Raw genomic sequence first — 15,000 nt, 5'->3', positions numbered from 1 at the left:
ATATATATATATATATATACAGTATATAAGGTGCTGTAAGCGATTTCAGCCTTTCTGCTTCCACTAGACTGAGCCGTTGAATTAGCCACGCCCCCTCTTTCCAAAACCCCGCACTCCAAAGAGACCAAATGAGCTTTATTGAGACCGGCATCATGCAGAAATGGTTGATAAAAACAACAGCTGCAAAATAGCGCCCTCAACTGACAACTGTTATGAACAACGTGGCATAAAAATGGCATTAGTCCTCTATATTTCGCCGCAAATACAACACTATGAGAACGTGCAAAATGATTGACAGGTCGAAAGCGCCACATTTTTACTTTTCTGTTTACAGAGTCTAGAGCTGTCACAGAGACTGGTGAGATATCTCACGACACTTATATCATTAATATCTTTCAGGGAATATGAACATTTTTTGCATACCTTTCCATGAAAAAATTGCTTACCGTACCTTTAAATAGCCAGTAAACTAAAGTTATCCAGCCAAGGACAGTGAGTGCTTTTCACCTTCCCTTGTCAATATTGTTGTTTGATTAATATTAATGTCTATTACACTGTTACACACTAGACAGATCGGATATTTTGATGTGTAAGATTTGTGTCCTGTCTGCTTACACTCACGCAATTCATTAAGAGCTGTGTTTACATTATTATCGCGTCAAGTGGGGCATTTTGACCAAGAAGCACATTTAACTGTTTATGCGTGCAGCTGCATTCAACACGAGACACAAGCGCTCTATAGAGAACGTGTCGTGCAGACATGTGCATGTGAGTGTTTGAAAGCAGCCGGCTGAAGTCAAACAGTGCATGGGTGCTGAACTGAGTCTGTACTCAGTATTGCCGGTACTTTTTAACATAGGTGGGTATTAAAATATTGAACTAAGCAGAGATGTTCCTTGTTGGGTTCATTGCATGTATCGTGGCAGTTCTGAGGTGAAATGTCCACTGTGTGGCTCTAAAAGCGAGTTAATTGTTCTCCTAAACAGATGAGGTTTTTAATGTTACTGCTCTATTGAGTTTTAAATCAACAAAACCGACCTCCCTACCCTAAACCTTAAACCTAAACCTAACCGATAGTGTCAGAAAAAGCAAATGTGAGATGAAAACAGACACAAAAACGTCCTCAAATTCATATATCAATTCTACGTTTCACTTGCAATTGCTATGCTGATAATATAATTTTAAATTAAGCACTGCATGAAAGTGTTACACATTTGGGCCATGAATGTAACAGTAATCTGTCTTGTGTTTTCATTACCTGCTGTTTTTCTGTCCATTTGTCCTCTTACCTGAGAGACAGAGACACAAACCCTCATCAGACAATCTGAGACGTAATGAGAGAATTAAACTCCAGTCGCCATGGTTACCACATCATATCACCCGGGGGTCAATCAGCTCAGAGAGAGCAAATCATGAGAGAGAGAGAAAAGAAAATGAAGAGAAAGAGAGAGGGATGTTTATAGAGTGCAACAACCTAGTTCCTGAAGTAAAATTCCCATTAATTTATCCCATAGACTAATTGATTTTCAACGATAACTTACAAAACTTTAAAGATAGAGCTACTGGGGGCCTGGGTATCTCAGCGGGTATTGATGCTGATTATCACACCTGGACTCGCGAGTTCGAATCCAGGGTGTGCTGAGTGACTCCAGCCAGGTCTCCTAAGCAACCAAATTGGCCCGGTTGCTAGGGAGGGTAGAGTCACATGGGGTAACCTCCTCATGGTCGCTATAATGTGGTTCTCGCTCTCGGTGGGGCACGTGGTGTGTTGTGCGTGGATGCCGCGGAGAATAGCATGAAGACTCCACACGCACTAGGTCTCCGCGGTAACGTGCTCAACAAGCCACAGACGCAAAGGCAACTGAGATTCGTCCTCCACCACCCGGATTGAGGCGAGTCACTACACCACCACGAGGACTTAGAGTGCATTGGGAATTGGGCATTCCAAATTGGGGAGAAAATGAAAAAAAAAAAAAAAAAGTCAGACCTACCCTGAGCTACGAGGTTGTTTATTGATGGTATATGCTTCCATTGAAGCATCCGTCTGCATTATTTCAACTTCATTTAAAAAAAATCATGTTTGCTAAATTCATGGTAAACAACTACATTACCCATGGTACAGCAGAGAAAGTTCCACCATGACCAACGAAACCCACAAGCGTGTCTCAGAGTGACCGCATGCTCCCATGACGCACTGTGAATGATGTAATCGAGTCGGTCTCCATTCACCCTTAAACTACTTATAGATTTATTCTTATCGGATATTTTGCAATAAACATAAAATATATTGTTTCTATACTTATAAGCAACAACCTAAAATCAATAGTTTTATATATATTCCCATTGTTTTATATTCAATGACATCATTTGCAATGCTTCATGGGATTGTAGTTTGTGCCCTCATGAAAGGCGGTAAGTGCACAGTCTTGTATCTTTGTCTTTATGTCTGATTTTCAAATACTTTTTTTGCCTCAAAACAAAGTTTGTGATGTTGTGATTCACCTCGGAGCTGGTTGATTTGGTTCATGGTGCACAACTCTTTCATGAAGGATTTTATGAAATCACCATGGAAGAAATGAATGGGAAAAATACTTCTGGAACAACGACGGCTGAAAAAGTTGACTGTTGAGCTCTAAAGCCTGACACCATTTCTGGACCAAATCCATATTTCCGATATACTAAACTGGTCCATATAATACATTCAGTCTTCTGGCCAAAAAATCCAAAGTCCAAACATCAACCCTCAAAGTGCCCGACTGCAATATAGATTTAAATCATACAATTATAGCACTGTGGAAAGAAATACTGTATCCGTGTAGCTTTATAAGACATTTATCATGTACATTGACAGTTTAATAGCTGTGTAGAGCAGAACTTCATAATGGAGGTGTATATTTTTACTATAGTACAACATCCTGTGGGAGCTACAAGCACAAACTTTCTCCATCACTGTCGACACGCATTGACAATGAGGAGGCTGCAGTATTTTGTGTGTTGCATCTGATTAAGGGGGCCAGTGTTTTGGTTGGCTGATCAACTTAGACAGTCTTTACTGCAGTGAAACCAGAACAGTTCCTGCCTCTCTCTCTCTCTCTCTCTCTCTCTCTCTCTCTCTCTCTCTCTCTCTCTCTTTCTCTTTCTCTCTTTTTCTCTTTCCCTCTCTCTCTCTCTCTCTCTCTCTCTCTCTCTCTTTCTCTCTCTCTCTCTCTTTCTCTTTCTCTCTCTCTTTCTCTTTCCTCTCTCTCTCTCTCTCTCTCTCTCTCTCTCTCTCTTTCTCTCTCTCTCTCGATCGCTGTGTTCCAAAACCTAGTGAGCTGCCTTGCTGCCTACTGTCTACATAGGTGCCAATTGCTTTAAAGGGACAGTTCACCCAAAAATGAAAATGCTCTCAACATTTACTCACCTTCATGCCATCCCAGATGTGTATGACTTTCTTTCTTCTGCTGAATCACTGGAGTATTATGGATTACTTTTATGCTGACTTTATGTGATTTTTGGAGCTTCAAAGTTCTGGCCACCATTCACTTGCATTGTATGGACCTACAGAGCTGAAATATTCTTCTAAAAAAATCTTAATTTGTATTCAGCAGAAGAAAGAAAGTCATACACATCTGGGATGGCATGAGGGTGAGTAAATAATGAGAGAATTTTCATTTTAGGGTGAACTATCCTTTTAACACTACACAGGAAGAAATGCGACACTGACAAATTCAATATACAGTATGTTCAAATAATTTGTATAAATTACATATTACTCGTTGTGCATTTTGATATTTTAGCTTCATGAGCCTCTATTTGCATTAAATCTGCATCTGATTGCCTATTGAACATTGTGCTTTCAGGCAATGCATTTTTGTCCCATTTGGAAGTCAAGCTTCTCTATATGACGATTGGTCCAGTTCTCAAGTGGGCGGGACTTCACAAACAGCAAACAGCCAATAATTGAAATGGTGATGTACGTGATTGACAGCACATGAAACGTAAAAGCATCACCTTCGAGCACAGAGTGTTCTGCGGCTCGGAGATACACACTTAGTTATTTACAATCTGACGTAACACATTTATTTTTATTTTGTTTACACTATTGAAAAGCACCAGCTGCCACCAGTAGTTCTAAGGCAGCATCCTGACTGAAATGTAACCACACAAGTGACTGATTAGGGACACTCTCCCTTATCTGCAGATAATACATGTGATGCTGCTTTAGAATTTGGCCATAAAAAGGTATCTTAAAAAGCAGCATAATGTTGCTGCCTACCCGGGAACACCTATGATGTCTCAAAATGCTGCCTACATAGGCAGATTACAAGCTTTTGGAAGAGAACTACTCTTTTTTCTAGAGGAATCTCCTCATGGCCAACAGCAACATGAGCATGTAGGTTCCACTTGTAAACCAGAGCAGCTGAGTTTGTATGTTCAAGAGGGAGAGCGGTGATTAATTGAGGGCTCTAATCAGAACGAGAATGTCAAGAAATTCATCAAATTACAGTAGGAATGATTCCTGGAGAGAGGGATGGAAAAATGGAAGGGGAAAATGTGAGGAGAGGTGGACGCAGAACAGCGAAAGACTATGACCAAGAGCCAGCATAGCAGAATTGCAATGTTTGTTGAACCCTTTAAGCTCTGAAGGTGTTTTTAAAGATTTCCTGTTTCAGTGGCATACCCAAAATTAAAGGCTTATAACTCGAGACCAAAAAAAAAAAAAAAAAAACAAGACAAGGAGAGTCTTGTGTTGATACAACAAAGCAATCAAAAGTTATAGCATTACAAATATAATTTATCATAGTGTCCAAAAATGTCTCCATGTGTCCAAAAGTCTCTCCAAACAAATAAAACATAATAATTGCACATAAGAACTAATTACACAAGCAAACACAACAATGGCTAAAGGTTTGTATAGCATGCAGACATGATTTTAATAATGAGATTTCCCAGAATGAGTTTCATTCTGTGCCATTTGAGTCATCATTGAGTCTGTGTCATGTACTTGGCGCCATCTCCTGGTGGCCATATGTAATTACAGTGATTGATCACATGTCTCTCTGCCCAAATATGGATGATTTTTGCACCGATCTAAACCCAATCCAGTTTGTTTAGCATTCCATGATGCTACATAATTACCGATGACGTGATCTGATCCAGGAAAGTTAACATGTTTTCAGCCAGATTGCAAGATGCCAGATAGCAGATGCTGTGCACATTGTGCTTCATGTCAATTATCTACTGATTTATGCATCCGATTATCTTGAGTGTGGGCTTGTTTGAAAGATAATCACCTCCTCTATATTTCATGTTATGTTTATTTTTCATGAAATTATAAACAATTAAGCAACACCTGTTCACATGAAACATAATTGTCAGAGACATATACTTACCTATTACTCGCTATATTTTTGTCTGTGAGTAAATCAAATAGGCTGGTTGTATTCTACTCTTTCAGAGCTTTTCAACAACATATGACACATGGCTATTTGATGAGTCTGATGCTTTAATGGATTGCAATAATATGTGCAGTGCAAAATTATTAATACATTATCAAACGTAACACTTCTGATTTGTCTGCAAATTTCAAAGCACTTGTTCAGTTTTGGTCATAATGTCTACATGCACTATAAAGTAGAGCTTCTAAGCTTTCAAATGATACCTATTTTGTGTTGGTCAAGACTGTAGTTATTAATATTTTGATGATTATGTTTTTTTTTTCTCGCCCATCCAAACTTAAAGAGTTAAAGCAATTAAATAATACTTTATTATTATTATTATTATTAAAAACTAATACACATAAGAGTAGATGTATCTCAACAACAGTTTAGGTGAAGGAAAAAAAATGGCATATTGAATGTCACCGCTTGCGAAAGTTACACAAAATTCACCCCAAAACAAAATATGCTGATTTTTATAATAAACACTTTCAATGAAGAAAAATGTAATACTCTAATCACACTTCTGAAACGGCCTGCTCAGCTGTAGTCCTGAGATTATAAATAAAATCCGAGAGGAAATTGATTAATAACAGAACGTGTCCGAACTACATAGTGGATGATTCATTTGATGGCTGAATGAGTCAGTGTCTCCACTGCATACTAATAATCACACACTGTAAAGTGCACTAATGAAGGGAAATTAGAGCTCATGTGGAGTCGAGGAAACGGCATGTGTGAGCACGGACTGCGTAACAGCGTTCCATCCTCTACGATAAACTGTGAGCGAGGCTTGTTGACACGGGGAAACATATTTCTGTCGGCACTTCATCAATATTTATGCTCAGACGGCACTGCATTGTGAGAGCTAGTTAAAATAATTATCTGCCACATGGTTCACTTTCACACAAACAGACACTAAACTGTGTGTGTGTGTGTGTGTGTGTGTGTGTGTGTGTGTTCCCAGACAGGAAGTTGAGGAAGATGATGAGGAACAGTTGTCTGTGTAGTGCTTCAGAGTCAACATTTAACACATTATAACCCCAATAATCATACGGCATGTTTCTCTACACACACTAATCCTAAGACGACTATTCAGTCAGGTACAGCTAAACAGCTTTCTTCAAATAAATACCATATAACACCATGAAATTCCCATATGGCAATATCATGGGATAATTTAAAGTGTGGTATGGTAATACCACAGTCATTTTTGTAAGTAGGCTACTTTAAATTACAATAAAAAAAGGTAACAAAAAGTACAATTGAATTACCATGCTTTTTAGACATGTACCATGGTAATATAAGGGTTGAGCATTAAGATTAGATTAATTTCAATCTACATTTACATTTATGCATTTGGTGGACGCTATTATCCAAAGCAACTTACAGTGCTTCATTTGAACAATCCCAATATCGATTCTTAAAATCACGATTCTCTATGTCAAGGGTGTACATTACGTCATTCATGATCGACCAGTCGATCGCAAGACAACCTCTGATTAATCTTGCTCATAGGTTGAAAGGAAAAACGAAACAAATAACGAGAATCTTTCAAATCACTTGTTATTTCTTCATTTTGGCTGACGGACAAGCGGCTTACGTGTGTGCGCGTATGATAATGCGGATATGCACCTAAACGGTAAAGATTCAGTAAAAATGCCAGTTTTGGTGACGTTTTAAGACACAGATATACTACACACGAATGAACGAATATGACATCATTTACAACAAAATCTGGCCAAAAAGGTGATTTTGCGTTCATTTCGGTGGTTTTAGGAACAATTCTAACCGGCTGCTAAACACCTTCTTGCTGTCATTGTTCCACATCATCGGTGGGTGTGACCTGAAGCTCCACCCACTACTTTGTTTATGTTTTTCAGTCAGTATTCAACATGAACACACTGCGTGCAAGACCATGTCATGCGATTTTTTGTTTGTTTAATTAGCCTATGAAAGGAATCAAATATACTCAAATACCCTCAAGTGCCCATTCACGCAGCAAAAGCCATTAACAGATCTGTCTAAAGTAAGATATGCCTCGTATAGCGTGTTAGTGCATCAGCTTCATGAATTCAGAATGTAAACAAGACAAATTAAAAATGTTCTACTGCATATATATCACTTTAAATCATCATCAAGTGGTTAAAACAGTTTCTTTTCTGACCTCATGTGAAATCTACTCATAGAATGAGGCAAAAAGTCACTGATAACACATTTTTTTAAGGTTTTACATGTAGTGTCCTCATATTTAAATGCTCCTCTAAACGCCTCTCACAGCGATGTGACGGGTGTCTGAATGTTCACTAACAGTATGCTGTTGCTCGACTGTTTAGAAGTTCTTTTCACCCCTGAACGAAGAACAAAGAAGAACTTCTCGGAAGTATATCGGGACCTTTAATATAAACAGTCATAATTTTTTTTATAGTTAATCGCTATTAAACGCAGATATTAAAAGTGCTGAAATTTGACTATGTAGACTTATTTTCCTGTCAAAATGCCTTTACTTTCGTCTTAAAAAAATAAAAGAAAACAAAATGTAACGATAATGTTTTATTAACATTTTTCAAACAAAGTATTCCACGGTTTAAAGATAGAAATTCACTAAAATAGCACCAATTCAAGAACATTTAACCTTTCGCAAAGTCTAAGTGGGAGTTTGACTAACTGTAAGGAGTAGTCCCCACATAGGTTGCTGTGGCAGGGCGGAGGGCAGGGCCGGGTAGTGTTTCCGCACACCCGGCCCCTAATTAGGCTGATTAAGCCTGAGAGGGATAAAGCCGACCGGAGACGGCAGTGCGACAGAAAGAGAGTTACGGACAGCTGTCCGACACCTGTGTTTGTGTGTCTTTTATTTATATTATCAAGCCGGTTCTCGCCTCCTCCTTCCCGGGTTTCGGCACCAGTGTAACACTCTCAATGGAAAGGAGGAGGCGAGAACCGGCTTGATAATATAAATAAAATTTTAATGAGAAACTTAAACCAAAATACACACACACAGGTGGGCCGGGTGTGCGGAATCACGACCCGGCCCCGCCCTCCGCCCTGCCACAGTTGCATATTCATTGTAATGTGCATTAAATCTCTTAATCTCTCATCCTCCGCAGCTGGCAGACTGTAGCAATCCACTTTGCTACAACAATCGTGCAGCCACATTCATGATTCGTGCTAAGGCATCAGCGGGTCGCTTTGAACTCCACATGAAAAGCGCTTGCAGACAAACACGTCTCATTCTGTGTTTTGGTGATAGTTAAGACTTGACGTGCTTCTGTGATAATTCAAATGTGCATTACATTGGCTGAAAAATATTTGATTTCTATCACAAGTCCCATCTGGGCTTGTTTTGTACATCAAATAGCGCTAAAAGCTCCTTTCTCCATCATTTGATCATTGACAGGGCAGTTTTGTGTGTGTGTGTGTTTGTGTGTGTGTGTATGTGAGTTTGTGTGTGTGTGAGTGTGTGTGAGTATGTGTGTGAGTGTGTGTGTGTGTGTGTATGTGAGAGTGTGTGTGTGAGTGTGTGTGTGTGAGAGTGTGTGTGTGAGTGTTTGTGTGCGAGTGTGTGTGTGAGTGTGTGTGTGAGTGAGTGAGTGTGTGAGTGTGTGTGTGTGAGTGTGAGAGTGTGTGTGTGAATGTGTGTGAGTGTGTGTGTGTATATGTGTGTGTGTATGAGAGAGAGAGAGAGAGAGAGAGAGAGTGTGTGTGTGTGTGTGTGTGTGTGTGTGTGTGTGTGTGTGTGTGTGTGTGTGTCAGTGTAATGATTCAGGGCGGACAAATCGCAAAGGATCTGACCTACTCCAACCAGTGTTTACAACTCACATGGAGCTGAATGAAATGCCAGAATCTAATGTCAAACCAGTAAATGCGTTAATCGCGATTAAGGAAAAAGAACACGTTAAATGTTTTAAAATAATTGCATGCATTAACAGGTTAACCTAGACAGCTCTAGCCTAAAGTAAACATAAATAACAAAAGCAGATGTGTAATTAAATATTGGACTTGAAGTGTAAATGCAGCCTAATATACCTGCCGCTGTATATTATGTGATTAATATTCATCAACACTGCTCTCGGCTACAGAACTTTAATAGCTTTAAAAAGTGTTATTGCATTATAATCACAGTGATGAATCAAATCGAATCAGGAAATCTGTATAGATACCCAGCCATAATTAATACCACAGTACTCTTATAAGTATTTTAGACTAAAGAAAGTACTTTTTGTAAGTACTTTAAAGGACTTTTTAACACAAACAAACAAGTACCAAAAAGTACCATGGTATTACCATGCTTTTTTCTTTCTTTTTTTTTCTATCATTGTACTACCATGTTTTTATGACATTATTTATTATTTAAATGCATTGGAGTACTATTTTAATTCAATGACACATGAATACAGTATCATGATACTGTTTATATCAAAGAACCATATTATCCTCTTATACCATCCCTGTAACCATAGTAACACCACCGCACATTGTTTAAGGGTTACCAGACCTGTTAATGGCCTTTGAGGTCATTGAAGTCAAATATTTAGTTTATGTTTTTATTCAATGGCCATTTTTATCTCACCTGGTAATGAGGCAGCAGTCGTGAATGATGCTGTCTTCAACATACACTCCTCTTTCCTCCAGCGTTTGTACGGGTCGCTGCTCGTGACTCCAGGTGAGTTTGACAGACGGGTCGAGGTAAGAGGTCGTGCACTGAAGGGGCAAACGGTCGCCGCGGAACACCAGCTGTCTCTGAGTCGGGATGAGCTGCAGGACGGGGAGCTCCAGAGGGCCGTCTACAATACAGATAAAATAAAAAATAACACATTATGTCAAGTGGTTTATTATTTTTGTTAAACGGTGGGAAAAATAATCTGATAAGACATGAAACAAGCAAATAATTGTATTAATAATTACAGTACAACCAGATTTTGAAATACAAGACATTTAAAGCTCAATCCATAAAAAATGAAATGATATCTGTGCAAACATGCTCATAAAAACACATTTGACCAAGAATGTAAAAATGATGAGCAGTTTGTAGTGTAACTGGTTCATCCCAAACAGTGTAGACTGGCAGATGCCATAAAAATACTTTTGGTAAGCAGTGTCATGTTATACTCCACATAAAACTATTTTTTAAACAGCATTTTCTGATTTAGTAAATTATTATTATTAGTATGCAGGCACTTTTTAACCCTTAAACGCTATGGACCCGCTGGCTATATCACGAGAAAAGTTTATGCTTAAAATGTTAAAGTCCCCGTGTACATAAGTCAGGTATATGACAGATGTATATATACATTTTAACTTTTTAGAGATAACCATCACTTCTGCATTTGTTACTTAAAATAACAAAATAAGGCCTCAAAATATTTATATTAAAATTAGCGCCCTCTAGAGGTAATGGGGTAGAAAAATGTATATACAAATAAAATTCCTTCACATTGCACATAAATGGACAAGTCATATATCAAATGAAAGCTCTCATTCTCAGGAATGTAACAGTATTTTATTGAGTTTTAAATGATTTTCAAAAGAATCACAAAGTGAAATATGATTTCTGTAAGTCATCAAATACAAACATCTCTTTTATGCACCGATCACCGCCCCAAATTAGGGCTGGGCTATTAATCAAATTTTATTTTCAGTTACGATTTTGGCTTCCAATGGTTATGAAAACAAGGTAATCGAGATAAAACCATTATTGTGCCGCATTCCATTTCGTAATGAAACACGTTATAACAGCGTTATATCTTTAAAGCATCCTTTATTAAAGTTCAAATAATAAGGAAGCGGGTTATGAAAATGAACTATGAAACTGGCATTTCTCTGTGCAGTCAGCGCCGCGTCTATGAGTTGCGTGAAGTGACCGGGGATGAGATTGAATCTTCTCCCAGCTGATGCACACACTGGCACGGGGATGCTCATCACTCACGTGCATTTGCTGCAGCTAGATTATAACGTGATGGCTTGCGACGTAGTGAATCATAATATATATATGTGTCACATTTACTGTGTGTATCTTATCATGAAGAAAATCACAGATACACAGCTCTATTAAGAAGAGAAAGAGATTTTTATTTTTTTGTGAGTTAAAGATGGATCGGAGTGAACATAAAGGTGAGGGAGTGTAGTCTTAGCCCATTATACACTGGAACAAAATACATTTTTGATCAGTCTTTTTTGTCTTGTTTTCCAAAATAATATCTAAAACTCCTTTAAAACAACGTACATTTACTTTAGGAGCTATACTGCAGAAGAAAAAATTGTTATCTGAGAATATTGAATATAATATTTAATCAGGATTCAAAATTAACACTTGTCCGCTTGTCCGGGACAAGTGGATTTTTGAAGGAGCAAGTGAAAGAGAATTTTACTTGCCTGACCATACAAGCAGACTGATTAAAACATCAATAACGAAAAAATAACCTGCTATATTTGTGATAGCCTAGGCCTGTGCCACTTATTAGAAAGTTCATATTCATATTCTGCTGTTGAAAGTAATCCAGAGCACGTAATTTTATAATTCGCTAGCGATCTAATAACAGCTGCGCAATGTTTGATTGACAAGCGGCGTATATGTTTGTGCTGAACATGCACGTGTGTTCCGAAAATGCTTGCGCATAGTCTCACCCTGCACTCCACAGCTGATTTCTGGCATATTTATGTGCTATCTCTAAGCGGTCCTGGAGCTGTCTTGCATACAAAGGTCCTGCCAGGGCAGGCAGAACATCTGGTGGCTGCCCAAAGGCCAGCTCTGTTGGGGTCCTGATCTCTCTGCCCAACATGAGCAGGGCAGGTGTGCAAGAGGTTGAATCCTGGACTGCAGAGAGGCATGCCATCAGGACTAGGGGTAAGTGAGTGTCCCAGTCATGCTGGTGCATGGACATTAAGATGAACAACTGCTCCACCAAGGTTTTATTAAATCTCTTCACCAGTCCGTCACTTTGAGGGTGGAGGGGAGTGATGCGGGTCTTTGCAATTCCCAGCCGCTCGCTCATGGTGGAAAATACCCTGGACTCAAAGCTTCTCCCTTGATCGCTATGTATACTCTGGGGGACACCAAGATGGCTAAACATCCCCTCGACCAGGGCATTAACAACAGTCTCAGCTTCCTGGTCAGGCAATACGTATGCATCTGGCCAAAGTAATCCATAGCGGTCAATATGAAACGGTTCCCCTGTGCAGTGCTGGGAAATGTCCCCAAGACATCCACCCCCACCCTCTGCATCAGCTTCCCCACCAGAATCTGCTGCAATGTGGCCCAGGACTGGCCCTGTGGTCCCTTGCGTGCTGTGCAAATGTTGCAGCACCTACAAAAATCATCTACGTCCCACCACACCCATCCCCAGTAGAAGGCCTGATGCAGACGGCAGAGTGTCTTCGTCACCCCAAAGTGACCGGACCCTGCAGAACCATGCATGTCCTTTAACACTACCTCATGCATGCCCCTAGGCACTAAAGACCTGCCACCTCCTCTCCCCTATTGCAGGTACCTCCCAGGCTCATTTGAGAACCCTCTCTAAGAGCCACAGACTGTTGAACTTGGCCCACAGCCCTTTGGTGAATGGAGAAAGAGCTGCCACTTCTTCCCATGGTGGCCGCTGTTGCGCACCCACCCAATGTATCTGCCCACTCACCTCATGCATCTCTTGGTACACATGCATGGCTGCTCTGTGGCTTAGCTCACAGTTTTGATATATCTGTGCTCACAGTACCTGCATGAATGGTAGGCTGGGGTCAGGGGGTGCCAGCACAGGTGCGCTTGTTAGGGCCTGCTGCAGAGTATTAAAGGCTTTATGACAGTCCTGTGACCAGACAAAATGTGTATTTATTTGCAAGAGCCTGTACAAGGGGGCTGCAATGCAGGAAAACCCCTGCACAAACTTCCTGTAATATGAGGCCAGTCCCAAAAAACTTTTGAGTTCTCTCTGGTCAGTTGGAATGGGCCAGTCATGTATGACACGCACCTTGTCCTCTGCAGTTCCGATCCCTTCACTGCCTATTCGATGCCCCAGAAAGTTCAGTTCCTTGCTCAGAACGTACTGCTGTGTCCTCCAGATCTGTTCCCTTTGTCATCACCTCAGGCTGAACCAATGTAACCGTAGACCCTGTGTCTACCAGGGCTGTGCATGGAACACCTTCAATACAAATGGGAATATGACAAAAGTCTGAGATTGAAGTCCTCCCCACCACCACCACAGTTTCAGGTTCATCAGTCCTGCTGTCCATAGTGGGTGGGGCTGCCTGCACCTCCGATGGGTGCGACATGGGTGTGGGGGCCTGCAGAGTTCCACCTACTGTGACCCCATTTTGTTTCCCGTCACTTTTGCTAATGTAGGGCAGTTTCTAACCAAGAGTCCCAGCTGACCACACCCCCAGAAGAGGGCTTCTTGTCTGTTGGCATGTGGGTGGAGGCACAGCCAACCCCCAGATCATCTCTGTAATTTCCTCCACCCACTCTGGCTTTTGTGCTGCTATTTCAATACATCCAGCTGCTCTTAATGTGGGGCTTGTGATGTTTCCAGCCCCCAATTGCACCACTCCCACTGCCATTTCTTTCTGCAGTGCCAGCTCCAGGGCTTCAGACATGTTGTGTGGGTGGGTGAGCTGTGTATGGATGCGTAGCTCTGCTGGGGAGAGCGCTCTGATGAACTTAGGGTGCGCCAACTCGCTCTGCACAGATGGTGGAATGTACGTGTAAGCCCATCGTGCTAAACTCTCAATATCGTTTGACAAAGCATGCAGAGGCTCACCTAGCAGCCTTTGTCAGTGTTTCCGATCTGAACTGCTCCAACTAACACTCCATATTCAGCTCTCTCACTAGGGTCGAGCAGCAGCAAACAGGATAACGCATCATCAGTCAAACACAGAGCGAGCTGAAGGGCTTTCTGTTCTTCTGACCAAGCTCTCGCCCGCGCTAGAAGCTCAAACTGTGCGTGAAAAGCCTCCCAATCCAATTTACCAGAGTATTTCAGCATCTTTATTCCAACCAGTTTACGTGGCTCAAAGGCGCAGTCATCTTTGTTCATCTCTGCACCAGTCGCTTCCTGCGAGTCATCGTCGCCGCCATCTTTGTTTACATCTGCGCCGAACCCTTTCGTGGTTTGCATGCAATGGTGGTCAGCTCCGTAGCTCTTAGCAGCAGCTGAGTACTGCTCCCTCATTAATGCATGCTCTATCTCACGGCACCTGGAGTGCCAATTGGATGCTTGTGCTGCATCCACTAGGGCATACTCCTCATCGCCCTCCTCCATATTAATGCAGACCGAACGTTCCATCTCCCAGTGCAGTGTAAGTGGCTAGGCAGCTAATGGGGTGCTGGCTATGTTCAGCGAGTGCAGCTTCAGGTTATATATGCCTTGGTGTAGTTTTCTTCTGACACCAGTTGTAGCGTGCAATTGTAATGGCTGTTGTCAGCCACAGCCATTCGTTACACTCTAGCTGGAGAACTTCACTTGAAACAGCGTGAACCCCAACTACCCACAGTCTCTCTCTTGCCCCCGTTAGACCCGGATGGGGGGCGCCTCCCCCCCAAACACCCAACATTGAAAACAGCTCTGAAAAAAATGTGCAACACAAAATGCAC

At 41.0% G+C, this 15,000-nt stretch overlaps 1 protein-coding gene across 1 annotated transcript in view; it reads right to left on the bottom strand.

Annotated features, from left to right (window-relative positions):
• Positions 1 to 15,000, bottom strand: part of LOC127411916 (adhesion G protein-coupled receptor A1-like) — a 234,922-nt gene that overhangs the window by 156,240 nt on the left and 63,682 nt on the right. The window contains exon 7 of the mRNA XM_051647819.1: positions 9,991 to 10,204. Coding sequence (XP_051503779.1) covers positions 9,991 to 10,204 — 214 coding nt within the window. The remainder of the gene's footprint in view (positions 1 to 9,990; positions 10,205 to 15,000) is intronic.

Source organism: Myxocyprinus asiaticus, chromosome 21 (genome assembly GCF_019703515.2).
Source record: "Myxocyprinus asiaticus isolate MX2 ecotype Aquarium Trade chromosome 21, UBuf_Myxa_2, whole genome shotgun sequence".
NCBI lineage: Eukaryota > Metazoa > Chordata > Actinopteri > Cypriniformes > Catostomidae > Myxocyprinus > Myxocyprinus asiaticus.
This window is presented reverse-complemented; position numbering and strand designations above follow the sequence as displayed.